General features: G+C 44.1%; 1 protein-coding gene across 2 annotated transcripts in view; it reads right to left on the bottom strand.

The window, feature by feature from the left end:
• The window catches only part of SASH1 (SAM and SH3 domain containing 1), a 347,031-nt gene that overhangs the window by 202,413 nt on the left and 118,173 nt on the right, over nucleotides 1-26,445 (bottom strand). Inside the window, exon 1 of one of the 2 annotated variants that reach the window (XM_031667725.1) lies at nucleotides 8,043-9,731. The exons of the other annotated variant lie outside the window; for it this stretch is intronic. Within the exon in view, the coding sequence (XP_031523585.1) occupies nucleotides 8,043-8,180 (138 nt within the window). The 5' untranslated portion in view covers nucleotides 8,181-9,731. Of the gene's footprint in view, nucleotides 1-8,042; nucleotides 9,732-26,445 lie in introns of those variants that run through there. 2 annotated transcript variants of the gene reach the window in all.

The following is a 26,445-nucleotide window of genomic DNA, read 5'->3' on the forward strand; positions in this document are numbered from 1 at the left end:
CAGTGAAACACTTCAGAGAGCAAAAGAAGGGATGTTCGAGATCTGGCTAGGAGCAAAGCTAATGAGGAACAGACCTATCATTTTCAGGTCTTGTTACAAACGTGAATTAATAAATAGATAAGCATATCATTTGAAAAATGACAATTTATGTAGTCACGAAAATACATTTTATCTCAAAACTAGTCTGAAGGTTTAGTTAATTCGTGTAGTCTTAGTCCGTACTCACAGGTATTAAATGGTATCACTGACTGTGAGAGTCAGTCTTTGTCCATTTAGATTCACTCGTTTGAGACCAATTTCATTTTTACTAATGACAAGAATGTGTGTCAACCACGGGTAGGCACATCATCTATTACAGTGGGATTAGGACAGTCAAATCTTAAACAGGAAGCAATCAGGTAGCATCACAGCACGCTTAAAAAGGATACATTAGATAAATGATAGTTTTCCTCTTACATCCTTTGTAAAATTGAGCTATCGATTTGCAAACGAATCAATTTGCATTGACTACATATTTCCCACTATTTCACTGTACTCTACAATTAGCTTTTAAAAGAAAGATTTAAAGATCTTACAGTGGTGTGTATATTGTTATACATAGTAATTCCCCCTTTTAAGGAACCATATTCTATCAGTATAGAGAGACAGGTATGTAAATATTTATACATATATACATGGATAGGTACTTTTTTTCTTTTTTATTTAATAAGAATTACAGATGAGGTCTCACTATGTTATGCAGACTGGTCTAACTCCTGGCCTCAAGCGATCCTCCAGCCTTGGCCTCCCAAAGTGGTGGGATTACAGGCATGAGGCGCTGTGCCTGGCCACTTTTTCCTTTAGAAAGAAAGAAAATCAGCTGGGCTTGGTGACTCATGCCTGTAATCCCAACACTTTGGGAGGCCGAGGCAGGCGAATCATGAGGTCAGGAGATCGAGACCATCCTGGCTAACATGGTGAAACCCCGTCTCTATTAAAAATACAAAAAATTAGCCGGGCGTGGTGGCGGGCGCCTGCAGTCCCAGCTACTCGGGAGGCTGAGGCAGGAGAATGGTGTAAACCCAGGAGGCGGAGCTTGCAGTGAGTCGAGATCGTGCCATTGTACTCCAGCCTGGGCGAGAGCAAGATGAAAGAAAGAAAAGAGAGAAAGAGAGAAAGAGAGAGAGAGAGAGAGAAAGAGAAAGAGAGAAAGAGAGAGAAAGAGAGAAAGAAAGAAAGAAAGAGAGAAAGAAAGAAAGAAAGAAAGAAAGAAAGAAAGAAAGAAAGAAAGAAAGGAAGGAAGGAAGGAAGGAAGGAAGGAAGGAAGGAAGGAAGGAAGGAAGGAAGGAAGGAAGGAAGGAAGGAAGGAAGATAGGAAGGAAGAAAGGAAGGAAGAAAGAAGGGATGAAAGAAGGAAGGGAAGAAAGAAAGAAAGAAAAAGAAAGAAAGAAAGAGAAAGAAAGAAAATCACAAGACATACGACATCTCTAAAATGTCTTGTATTAACTCAGCCCACTCTAAGCATAAAAGAATTATCAAAAGAAAGTTACCATGGAGCAGTCTTGATTACTTTAGACACTGCACAAAGTGTTGGGCCTCAGGAAGCCAGAGGACAGGTAATGACATGACGCACAAACATCTGGTTAGAGCTCTCACCATCCCTGTCTGAATCACTAAAGTAGTCTCCTTCCTTCCAACCTCATTGCCACCCCATTGCCTACAAAAGTTACTTTTCCGGCAGGGTGGGCGTGGTGGCTCACGCCTGTAATCCCAGCCCTTTGGGAGGCAGGCAGATCACCTTAGGTCAGGAGTTCAAGATCAGCCTGGACAACATGGTGAAAACCCATCTCTAGTAAAAATACAAAAATTAGCTGGGTGTGGTGGCGGACACCTGTAATCCCAGCCACTTGGGAGGCTGAGGCAGGAGAACCGCTTGAACCTGGAAGGCGGAGGGTGCAGTGAGCCGAGATCGCACCACTGTAACTCCAGCCTGGGCAACAGAATTTGACTCACTCAAAAAAAAAAAAAAAAAAAAAAAAGAAAGAAAGAAAGAAAAAGAATGAAAGAAGTTACTTTTCCAAAACACAGAAGTAATTAGGTCCCATGCCCGATAGCCTCTTTCACCGGCAACCACAAACCTTATCCAGCCACATCAACACCCATATCTGGGAGATCTGTGCCCTTCCACCTTTGTCCCTCTTTGCTCTGCCGGGAAGGGCCCTCCTCGAACCTTCCTTTTTATCCCTCTCACTAGAAAAGAACTCTCTGGGAACTCCTACTTATCCCTCAGGGCCCAAATCCAAAGGTATGTCTGGTAGTGGCCCGCCCAGACCCTCCCAGGCTGTGATCCTGAGCGAAGGGATCCCACCGCCTTCCGGGCGCTCTGCCCACCATCCTGTGAAGTTGGGTATATACTCAGCGACCGACCGTGGGGCTGAGGCTTTTGCAGCAAAACTAACCCTTTGTAGAAGTCAAGGGCAGGTATTGCTAATAGCTCAATAACTTAAACAAACAAACAAAAATTAGCAGCCATTAAATGTCTGAATGAGATGTGTGAAAGAATGAACTATATACAATTGCAAATGGGAGTCGGTTTCAGGGAAATGCATGATTCAACTTTCAGCTTCCCTATCTACCATCTGCATGACTTAGGACACAGACATTTACATCTGAACTGTAAACCGAGGACAAGAATATTCACTGGCCACACCTCCTACGAGGATCAAGTAAGAAAATGTATGCGAAGGACCCAGCACAGCCCTGGGACTCTACACAGGAGCACGGCCTCCCACTCAGTCCCCACAAAGCTGCATGCAAAGGACCTCAGTAAGAAGCCAGGTGGCAGAGGGAAGGGTTGTATGGCTGAGCAAAAGAAAGACAAGGTAGAGAACAGCAAATAAAGGCAGAGAGGCAGGAGAAGGGAATTATGGAAGAAGGTCACTTAAGCTCAAGGCGTCTCCTTTAGCAGGAAAAGATTCCGCAACCCCAACCAAAATTATCAAAGCCGGCCAGGCGCAGTGGCTCATGCCTGTAATCCCAGCACTTTGGGAGACCCAGGTGGGTGGCCAGGGATTCAAGACCAGCCTAAGCCCCGTCTCTACTAAAAATACAAAAATTAGCCGGGCGTGATGGCAGATGCCCGTAATCCCAGTTACTTGGGAGGCTGAGGCAGGAGAATCGCTTGAACGTGGGAGGTAGAGGTTGCAGTGACCGGAGATTGCACCACTGCATTCCAGCCTGAGAGACAGAGTGAGACTCCTTCCCAAAAATAAATAAATGAATACATAAAATTATGAAAGCCACTGACTTAGTCTTTGGCAAAGAAGTGAACATCCATACGCCTGAGTTCTGCCTCCTCTCGGTTACCTTGAGCAAGTCTTTTACACCCAGAAGCCCTCCAAACCGTCCTCTCTAAATGAGAGTTGAGGGTGCATTTCCAAGGGCGCTTCAGTCCCTTCCACTATATAAAATAACCCTGCAACTTCTGCACGTAGAAAGGCCACAAGGCTTTCTTCAGTGCGCTAAAAGGAACATCATAAAATTAAGATGAAGTCAGAATATTTGAAATGGGCTTGACTCTCAAATTCCAAGACGTAAAATTAATTAAGTCATTAGCTGATAGGCACAACTCAGGACACCTCCCAAGAGAACAAGTAAATGAACTGCTTTCAAAGGAGTGAGCATTTTAAAACCCCCTCAGGATCTCACTAACATCTCCCCTTCTCCCACACTTGGCCTAAAACAACAAAGGAAAGGAGGGAGACATTTTGTTTGTTTGTTTTATGGGTTTTCTTGTTAATTTTTTAGGAATGGAGTAAATAGTAAGATAGGATGAATATAACAGTTCTGTGGACTGATGCATGCCTTTCTGCAGCTTGCACAGGAATTAAAGTAGGGGAAGGTTTGGAGTATCTCTATACAATGGATGTTTTCTAAGCATGCTGGGAAATGGGTGTAAATTGTAGAAACAAAGCAAAAACAGAGGAAATTTCAGGTTTGGGGGAGGTGCATCTTGCAGGATCCTGCAAACAATAGGCACTTACTAACCCCCTTCCCAGTTAACAAGCAGATTTAAAGGCTGGGCTTCGCCTTAGAAGTCCCCAAATCCTGTAGGCAGAAGCTGAAGAACCATGACAATTTACCAAATGGATAAATCAGTCCTGAAAAAAAGGATCTAGCCCACCTAACTGTATCTAACAACCTTAGCAATTCCTGCTCTTAAAAACAACTTCCCTCCCCTATCTAACAAAAGGAATGCTATGTCTGCCAACTATGGAGTAAAGAAAAAAGGGTAAAATTCCACAGGATTCTAACTCAGTTTTGCGCTTCTCAATAGAAGTCTATATATGTCATAGGGAAAGGTGACATGCTTTGAAAACCCTGGCCTACCACATGTTGTAGTGTTAGTGAAAAGAATGGAACATTTCACAAGAACACCAAGGTTTCACAGCTCAGGGCTTACAAACATGTTGCTTACAAACATGTTGCAATTTACCATTAGTTTCCAGTGGAAGCACGGGGATTTTAATTTGCATGATGAAACTGCCCAAAATGTAGTTTCAGCCAGAGCAGAATTTATTCACATCTTTGTAAATACACCCCATTATATTACAGCAGGCACATGTGTCTTGACAAAACAATGTTTTGATGTGATTCCTGCATTTAAGAAATACATACTTTTTTTTTTTTCCTTTTTCATTCAACAAAGCCATGTTCTCAGCACCCAGTTAAGTCAGGAGCACTGGAGATAGAAAAATGAGTAAGACACTGACCCTGCCCTCCAGGCACTCACAATCTAGTAATTTTTTTTTTTTTTTTTGCAAGCTTGTTTCCTCTTAATTCGATATCCATTTATATATTCACTTATTAGAATTTATTTATTCTAGCACTGCTCAAACATTTTCATGCTGTAAATTATACTATTATTTCTTTTCTAAACGAGCACTTTGTTAACAATTATCTGAAAGCAACTATTTGGTACTTAACTGTGCATGGACTGAATTAATCTAAATGCAAAATGTGTCCTAATGAACTCAAACAACCATCCTGTATTTACTGAGATCCATGACTCTGGGGCAATACTTTCACTGGGTTATAATCAACAAAATCCCCTGGGGGACAACTGCTCAATAGTGCTCATTCACCTAAAAATGTTTTTACCTACTAAGCTGTGAGTTGTGTCATTTCAAATTTCCACACACAGTATTGATAGGCTGTGTGGTTTGATTTCCACAATCAGAAGAATCTGAAAAAGTAAAATAGAACTGTGTCTGAAATCTGTTAAGGATAATGTTCAGACGTGTAATTTCCTGACTACCTCTACTCTCCTCTTCAAATTCAGTATGGAAAAAGAATCTTGTAAGTCACATTTTACTTAAAACACATAGGATTTCTAAACATACTGAATTACATTTCTACTGAGTTCATCTGAGATAGTTAACTATGGAGCGTCATGACATCAGGATCCCTACTGGTGGGGCCAGCGACTTGGGACAAGTCTAACATTGTCACTAACAAGGTATGTGGCATTGGCCAAGTCACTTCACCTGTCTAGATTGATAGATGATTGCAAAATCTCATATTTTAAATAAAAAAGGAAGGAAATGGTGTCTCTTGTTTCAGCGAGAATAAAGTCAACTGTCAATTTTGTGTCTTGATGTATATCCCCGAAGACGCAGTTTGTATAAACACTTGGATGACAGCTTTCCCCCCCTTTTAGCCTAGTGTCTCCCTACAAGGCATCTACAAAGGAGCAGTAAGCCATGTCTTCCTCTGAACTTTACTAAGGAACAATCTCCATGCCCATTTACCCCAGATAAACAAGGGGAAAACAAGAGCAGACACAACCTGTCTGGGACAGGCTTCACGTTCTTCCCAGCCTGATACTGAATGATTAGCTGAGGTACATATTTTCTTTGCTCCTGCATCTGCCCTTTCAATAGCAGGTTTGAGCTTCTGAAGCCCCACCCCATCTTTTAACTCAGCCAAAGAACACTTGACTACAACTGACCCAACAGTGCTGGAATCTGCCAGGGAAGGGAAAGCAAATCTGCAGAAAATGCCACCGGCCAACCCTCTTCCCCAAAAGAACCCTCAGCCCAACTTTCATTTCAGCAGGCCCCTGACCCTCCCCGCCCCCAGCCCAATGCCCTAGAGTAAGGGATACAATGGGATATTATCAAACCAATTTCCTCAGTGACTGAAAACTTAGAGCTGGGTCTAGGCAAGAAATAACAAGATAACTTAAAAACAGTCTATAGGCCGGGCGCGGTGGCTCATGCTGTAATCCCAGCACTTTGGGAAGCCGAGGTGAGTGGATCACGAGGTCAGGAGTTCGAGACCAGCCTGGCTAACATGGTGAACTCCCGTCTCTAATAAAAATTCAAAAATTAACCAGGCATGGCATTGCGTGCCTGTAATCCCACCTACTCAGGAGGCTGAGGCAGGAGAATTGCTTGAACCCAGGAGGCGGAGGTTGCAGTGAGCTGAGATTGTGCCACTGCACCCCAGCCTGGGCAACACAGCAAGACTCCATCCCAAATTAAAAAAAAAGAAAGAAAAAAAGAAAAAAACAGTTTATCACAACTTTCAAATGTCCATTGGGTTTTCTGGAACTTCAGTGAAGGATCATATTCACCTGTATAGTTCAGAAAATGCAAAAACAAAACCTTTTAAATCTAAAATATATATTAGATGTAGGTATATTATATATATATGCTATATATAATATGTAAATGTACACCGTATGCATATTTATATACATTTTTCAATACTGGAGAGTGACAAGAGCAGATAGAAATCTTTAACCAACCCTCGCTGGTTCTCTGTACAGTAAGAATCATAAATACCAATGGTCACCTGAAAATGGAGTAACTGGGCTTTTAGCATGTCTAGAAGGAAGAGACAGGAGACTGTTTGAAGGAAACAAACAAAACCTGAAAGAGAGCTACATTTACTGAGGCTCTACTATATGCTAGACAGTCTGTTGAGTACTTGATACACACATCAACCCAGCTAAATCTCAGAAACCCCAAGAAGCAAGTCTTCTTGTCTTCAATTTTCAGGTAATGAAATTGAGGATCAGAGAGGTTGAATAACTTGACCAAGATCATGTAAACAGTCAGTTGGAGAGCTGGCATTTGGCCTACTATAACTGAAGCCCAAGAGTTTAATCACTGTGCTAAAAACTGTACACGGTTTATCATTCCCAAAGAAGAACTTCTTTCACTCCATCTCCTCCCGTTCAAAAAATATAAGATCTCAAAGCAAATCTAGAGCCTTTTCCGAGAGTCTTTTATGTATGGATTAAGATATCTGACTGTAATAACCCTCACCCATCCGATTCTAGTCTACCTGCCTGACTAGAGCTCCACCAAAGCAAATCTATTACTTCCCCAAGGTATTCAACCCTGAGCAGGTTAAAATTTCATCCTCCATACAGAAGTACTGCTTCCCAAAAACTATGCCAAATCCAGGGGCGGTTTTAGTCACTGGACATTTCAAAATACATGACAGCACAGATTTAGCAAAATAAGTCCTATTGTTTTAGCCCCAAACATATAAAACAAATATCCTGTAACTCCACAAACTGAAAAACTGCAAAAAAAAAAAAAAAGTAGGTGAACATTTTGGTAGTTCTGAGTAAGGAAATGTTTGTTTTCCCTCTTGTGGTCACACAACAAATGGTGAAGAGATAAACATCAGTAACATCAGCCTTTTCCCTAATCCAGCATCAACCAAATATTTATTTACAACTACTCTTTGAAGGCTTCTTCTTTCTCGCCTGTTCCACACCAACATCTCAGCAGGTGTCCCAGATTAAATTGTTGAATATCATACCCGATTGTTGAAAAAATACCTTTTGACGGGACCTGTGGCTGGTTATTTTTTAATTAGGGTTTGAAACCCTATACCGTGTGTATTTAGCACCCTAAGAACTACAGCCAGAGAAGGACGCCTCTGCGGAGTGGGTTGCCCAGTGGGTGGGCGAGAAGGGAGCCCCGTCTTCAGAGGGGCTGCTGCGAACTGCGCTTCCTGCGCCGCCCCCTCCCCAGGTAACTCACCAGGATGCCCATCACATCGGTCCAGAGTTGGGAGAACGCCTCGGACGTGCCAGCGCCAGGCTCGGGCTCCGGTTCTGGCTCCGGCGCGGGCTCGGCCTCCGGCTCGGGCCCCGGGCCAGCCGCTCCCGCGTCCTCCATGGCAGTGTCCCGCGCGCGGGCCGTGCGTCCCGGTCCCCGCGGCGCCCTCGCCCAGCACCCGCGCGCAGCCGGCCCGGATGCCGGGTCCCCGCCCGCGGCGTCACCGAGCCGCGCCCCCGCGCTGCATGCCCCGGCGGCCCCGGCCACCCCGCGGGGGCCCCTCGCAGGCGCCCACACCTCGGCTCTAGGTGGCCACGGGCTGCGCGACTGACAACTCCAGAAACTTTCCAACCCCGCTCCGCGCAGCAACAGGGTAGCAGGAGGAAAAGTCCGCACCACTGAGTTGTACGGCGGGGAATTCGCTCGGCCCAGAAGCAATTAAACCCACTGCAAAGGCGTCTCTTCCTGTTACGGGAACCAACTAACTAAGGCACGCGACTCGTTCGTTCTAGCAAGTCTTGGCAGGACCCTGCAGGGGTGGCCGCGGCGCCTCGGTATCTTGGAGGGAGCTCCCCGGGACCCCTCTCTTCAAAATGAGCTCTTCCAGCTCCACATGACTCTCCCCTCGAGGCTAAAGAAAGCGTTTAGCAACAAAAGGTGCTCTGATGTCAGGCTCTTTGCATGGAAATGAGCCTCGGACAGGAGAACAAATCGCCTGTTGAAAGAGCAGCCGCGCCGCGGTCTCCGGCCCGCACAAGTTTCCAATCACGCTATTCACGGAAACGCTTTTGGTCACGGAAACCCGAGAAAGTTAATCTTTAAGCGACTGCCGCCCAAAGGCTTCACAAGTAGTCCGTGTCGCCACAATGCACACCTCGCCCCTCGTGAAGTCAAGCGACCCAAGGAATTACAACCCTGCCTCTGCCAGCCAAGAATTCTCTGCAAAACGAGTGTGAAAGCTTGGGCACGAGCCATTGTTTGGATCATTTTTTATGAGTGGGTGCATTTTGGCTCCCGAATGCTCACAATGCCATGCATTGCTAGGGCTTTCGGCTAATTAGGGGAAATGGGCTTTGGGTTTTAATTATTCCTTTACATTAGGGACACAGGGAAGGGCTATTTTCGAAACTAAATTCAAATGACTGTGCAGCCACTCAGCCTACACACACTTGGGGCCCTGTGTGTGTTTTTCCAAGGAGAAGCTCCAGGACGGATTTATTTTATAAGGGAAATAGCCCTGGAGAGGTGATTTTCCCTTTTGTGATTCTGCCTTTCAAAACCACTCAGAGTTTTCCTGGAAGGTGACAATGCACGTCACATTCGATTTGGTGATTGAGCACTTTTGAAACAGTTAAGAAACCACATGGAGTTTGCTCCTCTGTTAGGACCTTGTGGTTTAAAAGAAAAAAAAGAAAGTGAGATGCCCCAGCGAGAGAGTCCTTGCTTGTTTTGAGGCCTCTCCTGTTTCTTGTTGATTGTGAGGGTTTTTTGTTTTGTTTTGTTTTGTTTTCCTTCTGAGTCCACTAAAAGAAAGGGGGTAAGAGCATGTCCTTGAATTCCGCTTGCTCAAGCATTAAGTGCTGCGAGCACCAATCAATGCAATGGGTGAATAGTCCTTACAGGAATGTTCAAAATGTAAAAACATTTTCAAAAGTAACTAAATATAAACACAAGCCCTGATAATTTTTGTGTGTTTTTGGCTGGTGTAGGGGCTCACGCCTGTAATCCCAGCACTTTGGGAGGCTGAAGTGGGCAAATCACTTGAGGCCAGGATCTGAGACCAGCCTGGTCAACACAGCAAAACCCCGTCTCTACTAAAAATACAAAAAACAAAAACAAACAAACAAAAAAAAATAGCAAGAGTTGTTGGAGCATGCCTGTAATCCCAGCTACTCAAGAGGCTGAGGTACGAGAATTGCTTGAACCCAGGAGGCAAAGGTTGCAGTGAGATCCTGCCACTGCACTCCAGCCTGGGTGGCAGAGGAAGACTCTCTGTCTCTAAAAAAAAAAAAAAAAGAAAAAGAAAAAGAAAGAAAGAAAAAAATGTGTGTTTAAAAAATTTTTTTAGAGACAAGGTCCTGCTCTGTCACCCAGGCTACAATGCAGTGGTGCAATCATAGTTCACTGAGTAGCAGGGACCATAGGCACACTGCTCCACCAGACTAATTTTTTTTTTTTTTATTTTTTGTAGAGACAGAATCTCTTGCTGTTGCCCAAGCTGGTCTCAAACTCCTGGGCTAAAGGGAGCCTCCCTCCTTGGTCTCCCCGAGTGCTGGGATTACAGGCATGAGCCACTGCACAGAGTCCCTGATGATAATGTTTGTGAAAGGAAACCAAAAGAATTATTACATTTCTCCTTAATAGCATTGAGGCATTGTGTTGAAGTAGAAAGAGCACTGAACTATATGAGTCAATACAGCCAAAGTCTTGTGCTTTCCTAGGCTGATGCCGGAGTTAGGCCAGATGGGTTTTCAAGGCTCCCTCGTGCTCTGTGATACTTTGAATAAAAATAAATTCAGTTAAAGCTGATGAGTTTTTTTTTTAATTGTCATTTCTATAAAGAAATAAATATAAGTAAATGATAGGAAAAGATAAATAGCCTTTATAGTTGACCGTATTGGTATATTTCAATTTATTCACCATGTGATACTTTTTTTGTTTTTTTTTTTTTTTTTTTGAGACAGAGTCTTGCTCTGTCGCTCTGTCGCCCAGGCTGGAGTGCAGTGGCATGATCTCGGCTCACTACAACCTCCGCCTCTTGGGTTCAAGAAATTCTCCTGCCTTAAATTTAAGAAGATGCAGAGGACTGTGCTGCTTCCAAGAGGCAGCCTGTTCTCTGCATAAACACTTTCCAGCAAATGACCCAGCAAGGAGCCAGGCAAGCCGGGCAGTGGGGGCTGGGGATTAGGATGAAGCCTGACTCTCCAGCACCAATCCAGAATCATTTTCTTCTTGACTCATCAGATGACCTGGGGCAAAGCATTTGACATGGTGTTAGTTTCCCCATCCAAGATGAGGCAAGGCCACACTAATTGCCACCTGCTTCTTCACAGGTTATAGTATGTTTCAGGGTCATCTAAAGACATGTACAGTTTAGTGACAACACATACCCGCATCAGTGTAATTAAACTGGCCGGGCATGGTGACTCACACCTGTAATCTCAGCACTTTGGGAGACTGAGGCAGGCCATCACTGAGGCCAGGAGTTCAAGACCAGCCTGGCCAACATGACAAAACCTCGTCTCTACTAAAAATACAAAACTTAGCCAGGCATGGTGGCACACACCTGTAGTCCCAGCTACTTGGGAGGCTGAGGCAGGAGAATCACTTGAACCTGGGAAGTGGAGGTTGCAGTGAGCTGAGATCGTGCCACTGCACTCACCCTGAACAACAGAGCAAGAGTCCATCTCAAAAAATATATCTATATAGATATCTATATAGGTATCTATATTTATAATTATATATCTATAGATAGATAGATAGGTAGATAGATAGATAGATAGATAGATAGATACAATTAAACCTTAGCCAGCATTTTGGCACTTATAGAAATCAACCTATTTTAGATATTTACCATGTTTTTCCTGGTGCTTCTTAATGGATAGGGAAATGAGATAATGTTTTTGGAGAAATGTTGATGCCTATACATAGAATGTGAAATTTGAGGATGGGCGTGGTTGCTCATTCCTGTAATTCCAGCACTTTGGGAGGCCAAGGCAGAAGGATCATCTGAGGTCAGCAGTTTGAGACCATCCTGGCCAACATGGTCGTCTCTACTAAAAATACAAAAATTAGCTGGGCGTGGCAGCAGGTGGCCTGTAGTCCCAGCTAATTTTTACTTACCAATTTCCATGTGTTAACTCAACATGATCTGATTACCACTCCCAAGATTGACTCTTTTCTCTTTTAGTTAATGTCACTTGTCAGTCCTTTCTGCTAAAAGTTCCTTCAGGGGCTTTTTATCTCTGTTTTTTTTGAGACAGAGTCTGGCTCTATTGCCCAGGCTGGAGTGCAGTGGCCCGATCTTGGCTCACCGCAATCTCCACCTCCCAGGTTCAAGTAATTCTCCTGCCTCAGCCTCTCAAGTACCTGGGACTACAGGTGCCTGCCACCATGCCTGGCTAATTTTTGGATTTTTAGTAGAAATGGGATTTCACCATGTTGGCCAGGCTGGCCTCAAACTCCTGATCTTAGGTGATCCACCCGCCTCAGCCTCCCAAAGTGCTGGGATTACAGACGTGAGCCAAGGCTCCTGCCCCTTCAGGGGCTTTTTAACAAAGTTGTCATTTCCTTATAAAGAAATCGCCATCATCATCATCATCATCATCATCATCATCATCATCACAACTTCAGAGTCATATAGGGTATCATTTACAAAGAACGTTTTATATTAGAATTCTACCCCATGGAAATGGAAAAGGGCCTTGAAAAAGATCTAGGTCAAATCCTTCATTTTACAGATGAGGAAGTGGGCTCCAGAGAACTTGAATGATGAGTCCAAGTGAACACAGCTATGTGGAGCAGAATTAAAGTAAGAACAAACTGATTTATATTAACATCTTTTTGTTTTTTTCTTTTGAGATGGAGTCTCACTCTGTTGCCCAGGCTGTAGTACAGTGGCATGATCTTGGCTCACTGCAACCTCTGCCTCCCGAGTTCGAGTGATTCTCGTGCCTCAGTCTCCCCAGTAGCTAGGATTACAGATGCATGCTACCACGCCAGGCTAATTTTTGTATTTTTAGTAGAGACGGGATTTCACCATGTTGGCCAGGCTGGTCTCGAACTCCTGACCTCAAGTGATCCGCCCACCTCAGCCTCCCAAAGTGGTGGGATTACAGGTGTGAGCCACTGCACCAGACCCAAACTGATTTTTTTAAAAGTCCTTTCATCTGTATCATACTCCATTTGATTCCCACAAAGTTCTTCAAGGAAGGGAAGTGTAGATACTCCATTGAAGATGGGTATACCGGAATCCTACTTCCCTTTTTCTCTTACCGTCAGGAATCTCATCCAGCTCATTGAAATCATCCTGCTGTGGGTGAGTGAATTCCAAGGAAAGTGATGTAGAAGATTTTTCTAGACTTCTAGTAGAGACCCACAAGTTGATTTCAGAATCAATTCTGTGGCTCATAATAAACATTTATTGTCACAAATGAGTGAAAACTATCACCACAATGCATTCACTGAGAATATTGATAATGTAGCAATCTCTGTTACTTATTGAAAATTAGTCTCCATGATATTGTTGCACAGATAAATGTACAGCACATATATACATATACACACACATATACAGATAAATGTTTACACTGGCTTGCTTTGTAAAAACTTGTTCTTAGGGCCAGGCACAGTGGCTCACACCTGTAATTCTGGCACTTTGGGAGGCCCAGGCAAGGGGATCACCTGAGGTCAGGAGTTCAAGACCAGTCTGGCCAACATGGTGAAACCTCGTCTCTATAAAAAATACAAAAATTAGGGGCCAGGCACGGTGGTTCACGCCTGTAATCCCAGCACTTTTGGAGGTCGAGGTGGGCAGATCATGAGGTCAGGAGATCAAGACCATCCTGGGTAACACGGTGAAACCCTGTCTCTACTAAAAATACAAAAAAATTAGCCAGACTTGGTGGCAGGTGCCTGTAGTCCCAGCTACTCGGGAGGCTGAGGCAGGAGACTGTCTTGAATCCAGGAGGCAGAGCTTGCAGTGAGCCGAGATCGTGCCACTGCACTCCAGCCTGGGTGATAGAGACAGACTCTATCTCAAAAAAAAAAAAAAAAAAAAAAAAATTGGCTGGATGTAGTGGTGGGCACCTGTGGTCCTGGCTACTCGGGAGGCTGAGGCAGGAGGATCACTTGAGCCTGAGAGGCGGAGGTTGCAGTGAACCAAGATTGCGCCATTGTACTGCAGCCTGGCAACAGAGCAAGACTCTGTCCCAAACAAAACAAAACAAAACCTTGTTCTTACTGTGGGCCAGAATTACAAAAGTTAAAAAGCATTAGTCTACAAGTTCTGGGGTATTTAGAGTATAGGTTCAGCCTATTTAGGTCATTATGTCAATTTAAGAAACCTAACTAGTTTACTGCTGGGCATGGTTAAAGTAAGGTAAAATAGAGATGAGGCCTGAGTAATCCTGAGAAGACAAAACCACTTAGACCTTATAAGTGAACTCAACCTTTCTTGATTTGCACACATAAGGAAAACTTAACTTGAGCTAACTCTTAGAAATGCCTGTGTTAAAGAAAAACAGGACTTAAGCTCAACCAATCAGAAGTAGCCAACAAACTTTTATAACTATGAACTTTCACAGGAGATCAATCAAATAAGGCAACTGTATAATTGTATCCAATCAAATGTTTTCTTTGCTTTACTTCTGTGTCTGTCCTATAAAAGCCTCCCCATAGATTCTCTTGGTGGAGTTCCCGAACCACTTCTGGTTTAAAGCTATCAAGTCCATGAAATGTTGTTTGCTCAAATAAACTCTTTTAAAATGTTTATCGTGCCTGCATTTACCTCTTTAACAGCAGTAAAGATATACTTTCAGGGCCGGGCACAGTGGCGCACGCCTGTAATCCCAGAACTTTAGGAGGCCGAGGTGGGCAGATCACCTGAGGTTAGGAGTTCAAGACCAGCCTGGCCAACATGGTAAAACCCTGTTCCTACTAAAAATACAAAAACATTTAATTGGCGTGGTGGTGGGCACCTGTAATCCCAGCTACTCGGGAGGCTGAGGTAGGAGAATCTCTTAAACAGGGGATCTCGCAGTGAGCCGAGATCTTGCCACTGCACTCCAGCCTGGGTGACGACAGTCAGACTCCATCTCAAAAAAAAAAAAAAAAAAAAAAAAAAAAGATACAGTTTCATGATAGAAAGCACAACTGTAATGAGGTCAAGACAAAGCTAGGTTTCCATTTTTATTCAAGTTTCTATAAGACATTGGGTGTTATCTTATCTGTGAAATGGGAAAATTCCACCTATTTGATACAGTTGTTGTGAGGTTATCTGTGATGACACAGGCACCTTGATGAATTATAATTCATCATTATAAGCTTTCTCTTTTTACCCTCTTTTTGCTTTTCCTTCCCCCACCACTCATCCAGTGAGGCTACATCTATACATTGGAAATTTCCTTGTGTATACCTAGGTCTCTGTGATCATACAAAAGAGTCAGCTCCAGCTCTGGAATGCCACTGCTGAGGAATGGAGCTGGGAGTTTACCTCGGCTGGGGCGGGGTGATTAGGACGCTTCAGTTTTCATAGTAAAGGTAGCAATAGCAGCAATAACCATTGCTGTCATCATTTATGGAATATCTACTCTCTGCCAGGCATTGAGCTGAGGTTTAGATGTATTTCAGTGAAACTTTAACATTCCTCAAATGGAATTTATGATTTCCCACCGTGATCCAACTCTCCCTCCCTGCTCCTTTCTTGCTTCAGTCTTCGGATATATCCATTCATTTATTCAAACTACCAACTTCATCCTTCCCTTCCCTCACCATCACTGCGATCTAAACCACAGGTAAGCCCTGCTGATTTGAATTCTTTTTTTTTTTTTTTTTTTTTTTTTTGAGACAGAATCTCACTCTGTTGCCCAGTCAGGAGTGCAATGGTGCAATCTCGGCTCACTGCAACCTCCGCCTCCCGGGTTCAAGCAATTCTCCCTGCCTCAGCCTCTCGAGTAGCTGGAATTACAGGTGACCACTATCATGCCCGGCTAATGTTTTTTTTTGTTGTTGTTGTTTTTGTTTTTGTTTTTTCCTGAGACGGAGTCTTGCTTCTTGCTCTGTTGCCCAGGCTGGAGAGCAGTGGTGCAATCTCAGCTCACTGCACCCTCTGCTTCCCCGGTTCAAATGATTCTCCTGCCGCAGCCTCCCGAGTAGCTAGGATTACAGGCACACGCCACCACACCTGGCTAATTTTTGTATTTTTAGTACAGACAGAGTTTCACCATGTTCGCCAGGCTGGTCTCAAACTCCTGACCTCAGGTGATCCACCTGCCTCGGCCTCCCAAAGTGCGGGGATTACAAGCGTGAGCCACCATGCCCGACCTCAAAGTCTTTTTTTTTTCCTTTTTTTTGAGATGGAGTCTCACTCTGTCACCCAGGCTGGAGTGCAGTGGCGTGATCTCAGCTCACTGCAACCTCCGCCTCCCAGGTTCAAGTGATTCTCCCTACCTCAGCCTCCTGAGTAGCTGGAATTATAGGTACCTGCTACCATGCCTGGCTATCTTTTCTTTTTTTCTTTTTTTTTTCTGAGATGGAGTCTCGCTCTGTTGCCCAGGCTGGAGTGCAGTGGTGTGATCTTGGCTCACTGCAACCTCTGCTTCCCGGGTTCAAGTGATTTTCCTGCCTCAGCCTCCTGAGTAGTTAGGATTACAGGTGCGTGCCACCACATCTGGCTAATTTCTGTATTTTTAGTAGAGATGGGGTTTCACCATCTTGGCCAGGCTGGTCTCGAACTCCTGACATCAGGTGATCTGCCCTCCTCGGCCTCCCAAAGTGCTGGAATTACAGGTATGAGCCACTGTGCCCAGCCTCAAATTCTTAAACTAGGCCGAAGTCATCCACTTCCCTTCACCTCCATTACCACCACTGAAGACCACACTGCTATCATCTCTTAAGATATTTTATCACCAGGCGCAGTGGCTCATGCCTGTAATCCCAGAACTTTGGGAGGCCGAGGTGGGCAGATCACGAGGTCAGGAGATCAAGACCATCCTGGCTAACGTGGTAAAACCCCGTCTCTACTAAAAATACAAAAAATTAGCCGGTCGTGGTGGGAGGCGCCTGTAGTCCCAGCTACTCGAGAGGTTGAGGCAGGAGAATCAATTGAACCCAAGAGGCAGAGCTTGCAGTGAGCCAAGATCGTGCCACTGCACTCCAGCCTGGGCGACAGAGAAAGACTCCATCTCAAAAAAAAAAAAAAAAAAAAAAAAAAAGATATTTTATCTAGTTTGGTGTAGTGGCTCATGCCTGTAATCCCAGCACTTTGAGAGGCCAAGGCAGGTGGATCACCTGAGGTCTGGAGTTTGAGACTAGCCTCACCAACATGGAGAAACCCCATCTCTACTAAATTAGCCAGGTGTGGTGGTGCATGCCTGTAATCCCAGCTACTCAGGAGGCTGAGGCCGGAGAATTGCTTAAACCCAGGAGACAGAGGTTGCAGGGAGCCGAGATCGTACCATTGCACTCCAGCCGGGACGACAGAGTGACACTCTGTCTCAACAACAACAACAACAACAACAAAGATATTTTATCTAGAGCAGTGCTTCTCAAAATACACACCTACAACTCAATCATTAGCATCACCAAGGAATTTGTTACAAAAGCAAATTTCCAGGCTCCACCTCAAGACTTCTACTGAGTCACTCTGGGAGTCGAACCACCAATTTGTTTTTTTATTTTTTGTTTGTTTGAGACAGGGTCTCCCTCTGTCACCCAGTCTGGAGTGCAGTGACTTGAACACCTGGGCTCAAGGGATCCTCCCACCTTAGCCTCCCAAGTAGCTGGAACTACAGGCATGCACCCCCATACCTGGCTAATTTTATTATTATTATTATTATTTTGTAGACACAGAGTCTCCCTATGTTGCCCGGGCTGGTCTCAAACTCCTTGGGCTAAAGCAAGTAATCTGTTTTTTTAACAAGTTCCCCGGAGGATAGTGATTAGTGCTCAAATTTGAAAGCCCCTGCAGACTATAGGTACGTCAGAGTAAGGAAGAGGAGCTGAGGAAATGTAAAATTTTAAAATAGAATACAGTGTATTAAAAATCTATACCAGCAGATTGTTTTTATTTTTATTTATTCATGTAGTTTTTGGACGGAGTCTCGCTCTGTCGCCTAGCCTGGAGTGCAGTGGCACAATCTCAGCTCACTGCAACCTTCACCTCCTGGGTTCAAGGGATTTCTCCTGCCTCAGTGTCTTAAGTAGTTGGGATTACAGATGCATGCCACCAAGCCCAGCTAATTTTTTGCATTTTTAGTAGAGACGGGTTTTTACCATGTTGGTCTGGCTGGTCTCGAACTCCTGACCTCGGTGATCTGCCTGTCTCAGCCTCCCAAAGTGCTGGAATTACATGCATGAGCCACCGCACCAGGCCTGTAGATTATTTTTAAAAACTCGCTGGCAAAATAACTAACTTATCATGAGACAAGTTAATGAAGAAATCAGATATTTGGAGATATTTGGTTTTATCTTTTTTTTTTTTTTTTTAAAGCTCTGTTGGATTTGAGATACTTGGTTTTAAAGGGCAGACAATTAAATATTGAAATTAAAATGCATTTTCCCTAAGAATAGCATATGTTTTAGGAACACATTTTCATTTAAATACTTGTTATTTGTTACAGACGACAACAACACATTTTCTGCTTATAGCAGAGATTAAATCTGAAAGATTATAAATATTCCAATTTATTTTTCACCATACTCACTGTTGCTGAAATTGAGCAATGAAAGTAGATAAGCTCATTTAATTTTTGCCTACAGTCAGCAATCCTTTCTGGCACTCCTATGTGGGGCATTCCACAATGCCTTGGGGGAACTGACTTCAAGGAAAGACTGGTATGTTAAAACATTTTCCCTGTCACAAATTCACACCATTTTTTTTTCCACAAATGCCTTACAGGTGAGCCAAGCCCATGCTAAAGCATTACCCGTTAAAAAGCCCTTCATCGGCCGGGCGCGGTGGCTCAAGCCTGTAATCCCAGCACTTTGGGAGGCCGAGGCGGGTGGATCACAAGGTCAGGAGATCGAGACTATCCTGGCTAACATGGTGAAACCCCGTCTCTACTAAAAATACAAAAAACTAGCCGGGCGCGGTAGCGGGCGCCTGTAGTCCCAGCTACTTGGGAGGCTGAGGCGGGAGAATGGCGTGAACCCGGGGGGGCGGAGCTTGCAGTGAGCCGAGATCGCCACTGCAACCTAACCTGGGAAACAAAAGAAAAAAAAAAAAAAAAAAAAAAAAAAAGCCCTTCATCAAGGAGTGTTTGGTGAAAGAAGTGGGAGAAGAGCTAAGAGCAAACTAAAAAGAAATTAAAACAGAATGCAGACAGAATAGGCCAGGGACAGAAAGGAAATAAACCAAGTGAGGCTGTGGGGATGTAAATCCTTTTCTCTGGGCTGGGTAGGGCAGGGGGGTGCACATCTGTAATCCCAGCACTTTGGGAGGCTGAGGCAGGAGGATCACTTGAGCCTGGGAGTCCTAGACCAGCCTAAGCAACAAAGTGAGATCCCATCTCTACACAAAATTAACCAGGCACTATAGTATGTCTCTGTAGTCCTAGCTACTGGAGAGGCTGAGGTGGCAGGATCACCTGAGCCTGAGAGGTCAAGGCTGCAATGAGCCCTGATTGTACCACTGCAATTCAAGTTTTGCCACAAAGCTAGCAAAATTTTCTCTGAAATTTTTTGTTCTACTCTGATAGGCAATAGCCAGTTAGATTTTCATCTGTGTTGATGCTATGTGAAGACCAAGTTCTGGCCAGGCGCGGTGGCTGACACCTGTAATCCTAGCAATTTGGGAGGCTGAGGTGGGCGGACCATGAGGTCAGGAGTTAGAGACCAGCCTGGCCGACATGGTGAAACCCTGTCTCTACTGAAAATTAGTGGGGCGTGGTGGCAGGAACCTGTAATCCCAGCTACTTGGGAGACTGAGGCAGGAGAATCGCTTGAACCCGGGAGGCGGAGGTTGCAGTGAGCCGAGACCGCGCCATTGCACTCCAGCCTGGGTGACAGAGCGAGACTCAAACAAATAAACAACAAATAAACAAACAAATAAACCAAAAAACAAGTTCTGCCTGGGAATTATTCCATTAATAATACCACAACAGGTATTTTATTATACACAGCAGGGTCAGACTAGATGATTTCTAAAGCCACTTGTAATTCTGAACTATGAAGATTCGGAAAAATTTGGTAACACATTATAGACAAGAAGCAAATTTCTGGCGAGATGTATACAGATGCCCATGAGGATCAAAAAAGTGGGCTCTGTGAATTGCATCCCATACTGTTTAAGGCAGGAACCAAGAGACTTCAACTCACCATCAAGTTACTCCTGAATTAAGATGAGAACCGCCTCTCCTACAGAGAACGGTAAGATTATATGAAAGCCACCTGACAGGAGAAGAAAAAAAGGAAACACGGAGGGAAATGATCTTTAGAATCACACTTCCTGCTATTTCTCTTTTTTTGCTTAGCAGATACAAAAAATAAAACAGGGGCCGGGCGCGGTAGCTCACGTCTGTAATCCCAGCACTTTAGGAGGCCAAGGCTGGCGGATGACCCGAGGTCAGGAGTTCAAGACCAGCCTGGCCAACATGGCGAAACACCGTCCCTACTAAAAATTAAAAAATTAGCCGGTCGTGGTGGCGGGCCCCTGTAATTCCAGCTACTCGGGAGGCTGAGGCAGAAGAATCGCTTGAACCGGAGGTTGCAGTGAGCAGAGATCGTGCCATTGCACTCCAACCTGGGCGACAAGAGGGAAACTCCGTCTCAGAAAAAATAAAAAAGCCTTTCCTGTTAGGCGAGAGCTGCGCAACGCCAGGGTGTCGGACGCCGTTTCTCACTTTCATCATATAGACAACAGCCCTGCTGCAAAGATCGTCAACGTACCTAAAACCGAAGAACCTTCTGTAAGAAGTGTGGCAAACATCAGCCTCACAAAAGTGACACAGTATAAGAAGGGCAAAAGTTCTTTGTATGCTTACCCAGGGAAAGAGGCTATGTCCCGAGGAGCTTAGGTGGCTATGGTGGGCAGACAAGCCAATTTTTTCGAAGAAGGCTAAGACCACAAAGAAGATTATTACCAAAGGCTGGAATGTGGTGAGCTAACTGCAGATCCAAGAGGGATGCTGGCCATTAAGAGATGCAAGCATTTTTGAACTGGGAGGAGATAAGAAGAGAAAGGGCCAAGTGATCCAGTTCTAAACTTTGGGATATTTTTCTTCTGATTTTGAAGAGAAAATGTTGAAGCCCTAGAAAAACTACCTGAGGGAAAATAGTGATATTCTTATGCAAAATAAACAAATAAATAAATAAATTAAATTAAATTAAAAAGTAAAAATAAAAGGGAATGTGTTAATAAGAGACCAGAAATTGTTAACTGTTTCCTAGTTATGCAAGAAAAGACTTAAAAGTGCAGCTGGGAAGTATCCATTAACCAAACTGATTTATCAATCTTGTCTTCTAATAAATTTTACCCTATGGGAATGTCCACTTGGCTGTCTCTCGTGCTCTTAAACATGGTTATGGAAAATACTTTTTTTCAACACATTTTAAAGCTCCGGTTAAAACTCTTGCTCTGCTTCTTTGAGAGGCCATCATGTTACGTGCATAGAACAAAAGATTCTCACTCACATAATTCATCCCAGGAAACAGAAGATCATTACAGTCTTATCCAGAGTTGATGTATGCTTGCACAATACTTTGGGTAAACAACACCACCACACGTATGATTAATGACATTTGCATGAGTATTTTAAAAAAAGGCAGTGAGCTGAATATAACATTCTGGGAAAAGTATGTGTTGAGTCATTATAAAGGAAAGTTCGATATCCTTTTTTACTACTCATTTTTTAAGTCACAGATCTACCAGGTAATTACTTGAGGAAGACCCATGAGTGCCAGATGCATGGTGGAGCCCTGAGGTTAACCCTCTTTATGTCTGTTCTCTGTCTTTCATGGAAATGCCAACATTTTTGTATCAGAAGGAGCATGATTTTTATACTAGTAAAATTCATCTGCCAGCCCTTACAAAGAGACACTCCCATTCCTGTTCCTGAAAAAAACAAAAAAAAGACAGAAAACTCAACTTTTCCTTCAGCTGTAAAATTCCATTGTTTCAGAATCTCAGAAACATATATCTTTCTTCTCACACCATCTAACTCTTCTCCTTACCAAGTACAGTAAGTCATATGGACTCGCCCCTGTTGTTGAAGGCTATGTTCCTCTCCAGAGTACTTTCCTTCCAATTGCATTTTTTGTGACACACACGGATGCACAGACACACACACACACATAAAGGCTTAGTTATCTCAGTTTTTCTGAGCTGCCTTATACAATTGAAGATATAAATAAATGAACTCTATGAAGAACTCATCAAAAGAGGTGGCACCGTGGCAATGTCTCAATGAGTTTCTCACATATGGAGAGAGAAGCTACAAGTGACAGGACACTGGGGTCATGGTTACTTCTTTAAATAGTGCCTTGGTCAAGCTTAGTGAAACAATCCTCCGTTAAGGGAAGTACATAACATGCTCTGCTCCTATGGTTAATGCTGGCCTGAATGAGGTTTGAAATCTAAAAGACATTATTAATATGGGTGAGCAGGCACCGGATTTTCTGCACCATTTCCCTCTCAATGAACACAATTCTTTTTTAAATGGATTGTCTAGGCATAATTTTTTTCCTGTGCCTTATAAATGAAACAACTAGGTGCTAGTTATCTAATGAATGTTCTCAAAAATCAGATGATGTTGATTCCAATAGCAAAGAGACACTTAACAAAGAACCCTTGTTCTAGAAATGAGGTCATTTGGACAGTCTATCCATTAAGAAAAAGCCTATTTTGCTTTCAGAGGTCACCTATTGGGGCAGGAAATCCATCTTTCAGCCAGCAAACTAACATCTGGCCTAAGTCTTCTAAGCTGAAATGTCAATTTCCTGATCTGAATGGAACACACATGAAAGAAAAAAAGATGAAAAATACAGATCCTCATGTGCTGAAGAATTCTTCAGCAGCAGCATAAAGATTATTCAAAAAAGAGCGACTTTTTAGTAACCAAAACCAATAAAAACAGTAAAACATTTGTATGGAATATTTTCTTCTATAATAATGTAAAGATAAATGATAGCAAGGGTACAAATCAATCATTCACTGGTAAATCAATACATAAATCTACTTTAATTTAGACCAACTAATCACAATTTATGGTAATTCATCCCAGGCTGGGTAAGTTTTACTTTTGTGCTGAGAAACAGGAGCAGGAGGAAGCTTACTAGGTGCAAAAGTAATCACAGGTTTTGCCACTATTTTTTTTTTTTTTTGAGACGGAGTCTTGCTCTGTCACTCAGGCTGGAGTGCAGTGGCACGACCTCAACTCACTGCAACTTCCGCCTCCTGGGTTCAAGCAATTCTCCTGCCTCAGTCTCCTGAGTAGCTGGGATTACAGGTGCCCACCGCTGTGCCTGACTAATTTTTGTATTTTCAGTAGAGATGGGGTTTCACCATGTTGGCCAGACTGGTCTCGAACTCCTGACCTTGTGATCCACCTGCCTCTGCCTCCCAAAGTGCTGGGATTACAGGTGTGAGCCACCATGCCCGGCCTCACTATTTTTTTTAAATTTTTTAAATTTTTTTTATTTTTTATTTTTGAGATGGACTGCCGCTCTGTCACCCAGGCTGGAGTGCAATGGCACGATCTGATCTCGACTCACTGCAACCTCTGCTTCCTGGGCTCAAGCAATTCTCCTGCCTCAGCCTCCTGAGTAGCTGGGACTACAGGCACCTGCCACCAAACCTGGCTAATTTTTTGTATTTTTTGTAGAGACCGGGTTTCACCATGTTAGCCAGGATGGTCTCTGTCTCCTGACCTCGTGATCCGCCCACCTCAGCCTCCCAAAGTGCTAGGATTACAGGTGTGATCCACCATGTCTGGCCCAGCCTCACTATTTTTAACTGATAATTAAATTAATAGGATATAACTTGAAGAGAACTGAGAAGGTGTTTAACCTACATAAGAAAGTAATTGTTTAAAGCTGTTTAAAAGTGCCATAAACTAGCCAGGCACAGCACACCTGTAGTCCCAACTACTTGGGAGGTTAAGGCTGGAGAATCACTTGAGGCCAACAGTTCAAGGCTGCAGTGTGCTCTAATCGCATGTGTGAGTAGTCATTGCACTTCAGCCTGGGCAACAAAGTGAGATCCCATCCCTTAAACAAAAAAGTGCCATAAAACACTTCACATATAATTCTCTAATTTACCACTCAGTTTACTTTTTGTGTTTTTGTTTGTTTGTTTGTTTGTTTGTTTTTGAGACAGAGTCTCGCTCTGTCACCCAGGCTGGAGTGCAGTGGTGCGACCTTGGCTCACTGCAACCTCCACCTCCTGGGTTCAAGTGATTCTCCTGTTTCAGCCTCCAGAGTAGCTGGAATTACAGGCGTGTGCCACCACCCCCAGCTAATTTTTGTATTTTTAGTAGAGATGGGGTTTTGCCACATTGGCCAGGCTAGTCTCGAACTCCCGACCTCAGGTGATCTGCCCACCTTGGCCTCCCAAAGTGTTGGGATTACAGGTGTGAGCCACTGCACCCAGCCACTTTTTGTGTGATTTAAACATATTCCATAATTTTGACTAATCTTTCTTCTACCAGTGTACATTATAGAGATTTCTATTGTATGTTCATTCATTCATTCATTCATTCCTCCATGTAACAAATACTGATTGAGTACCAATTATGTCTGACATGTGCCAGGTCTGGAGTTCTGGATCAACTAGCCTAGTAAGAGAGATAGAAAAGTAAATAATAGGCATATATACTCCATAAAGAGGTGCTCAGAGGAGAGAATGGCCAACATGATGTGGAACAAGAAGAGCTCATGAAGGAGTTGAGCCCCCTACGAAGGGATTGAGGGGCACAAGTTTCACCAGCCAGTAAGGGAAGTGAAAGGAAAGATTTTCTAGGCAAAGGGAAAAGTCTGGAGATGTTAAAGATTGTAAAGTCCTAGTGTGGAGCGCAGGATGTGACGGTGGAAGTAGGAAGCAGTAACCAGTGTGGCCCTGTATGCCAAGCTCGGAGGGAGGATTTTATTATGTATGCCCCGTTTAGTGGCAAGCATTGCTCTAACTCCACCCCCTTTTATCTTTCAAGCAAGAAAGATGAGTAGTAATCCAAGTGCATAATAAAATCTAATTATGACTTAACAGTTACTGTGATAAGAGCAATATGGCGGTCAGGCACAGTGGCTCATGCCTGTAATCCCAGCACTTTGGAAGGCCGAGGCAGGCAGATCACTTGAGGTCAGGAGTTCAAGACCAGCCTGGCCAAAATGGTGAAACCCCGTCTCTATTAAAAATACAACAATTAGCTGGCCATGGTGGCGATGGCTGTAATCTCAGCTACTCAGAAGACCAAGGCACTAGAATTGCTTGAACCCGGGAGGCAGAGGTTGCAGTGAGCCAAGATTACACCATTGCACTCTAGCCTGGGCAACAGAGTGAGTCTCTGTCTCAAAAAAAATTATATATATATATATGCGCAGTGGCTCACGCCTGTAATCCCAGCACTTTGGGAGGCTGAGGCGGGCAGATCACCTGAGGTCAGGAGTTCAAGAGCAGCCTGGTCAACTTGGTGAAACCCTGCTAAAAATATTTTTAAAATTAGCTGGGTGTGGTGGCATGCACCTGTAAACCCAGTTACTTGGGAGGCTGAGGCAGGAGAATCACTTGAGCCCGGGAGGCAGAGGTTGCAGTGAGTTGAAATCGTGCCACTTGCACTCCAGCCTGGGCAACAGAGTGAGACTCTGTCTCGGGGGGGAAAAAAAAAAGATGCTTTTCCCCTACTTCACTCTGCACTTCTCATTCCTGCTACCATGTGAACAAGGAAGTGTTTCCTTCCCCTTCTGCCATGATTGTAAGTTTCCTGAGGCCTCTCCAGCCATGCGGAACTGTGAGCCAATTAAACCTCTTTTATTTATAAATTACCCAGGCTAGGGCAGTTCTTCATAGCAGAGTGAGAATGGACTAATACAGAGGTCAAGGATGGAACTGAGGTTCTACCAAGTTAACACATTCGCCTAAGGCTTTTGTTGGTAACCAGGGAGTGGCTCAGTGCACATGTGGCTGGCACAGATGGAAGCAGAAGCACCATGATCCCACAGCACTGGCTTCCTGATTTGGAGGCTGCCTCATGGCAGCAGAGGCATTGGTGGCCCAGTTCCGGGTGAGTTAGTAGACTTGGGGTGCCCAGTCATCCTAGTTTGACCAGAACTACCACAGTTTTAGCACTGGAAATCCCACATTCTGAAAGTCCTCATACTCAGGCTAACTAGGACTGTTAGTCACACTATAAAATTGCATTATTCAGCTGGGCGAGGTGGCTCACGCCTGTAATCCCAGCACTTTGGGAGGCCGAGACGGGCGGATCACAAGGTCAGGAGATCGAGACCATCCTGGCTAACACAGTGAAACTCCATCTCTACTAAAAATACAAAAAGTTAGCCGGGCGTGGTGGCGGGCACCTGTAGTCCCAGCTACTCGGGAGGCTGAGGCAGGAGAATGGCATGAACCTGGGAGGCAGAGCTTGCAGTGAGCCAAGATCACGCCACTGCACTCCAGCCTGGGGGACAGAGCGAGACTCCGTCTCAAAAAAAAAAAAAATAAAAAAATAAAAAT

Source organism: Papio anubis, chromosome 6, assembly GCF_008728515.1.
Source record: "Papio anubis isolate 15944 chromosome 6, Panubis1.0, whole genome shotgun sequence".
Taxonomy (NCBI): domain Eukaryota; kingdom Metazoa; phylum Chordata; class Mammalia; order Primates; family Cercopithecidae; genus Papio; species Papio anubis.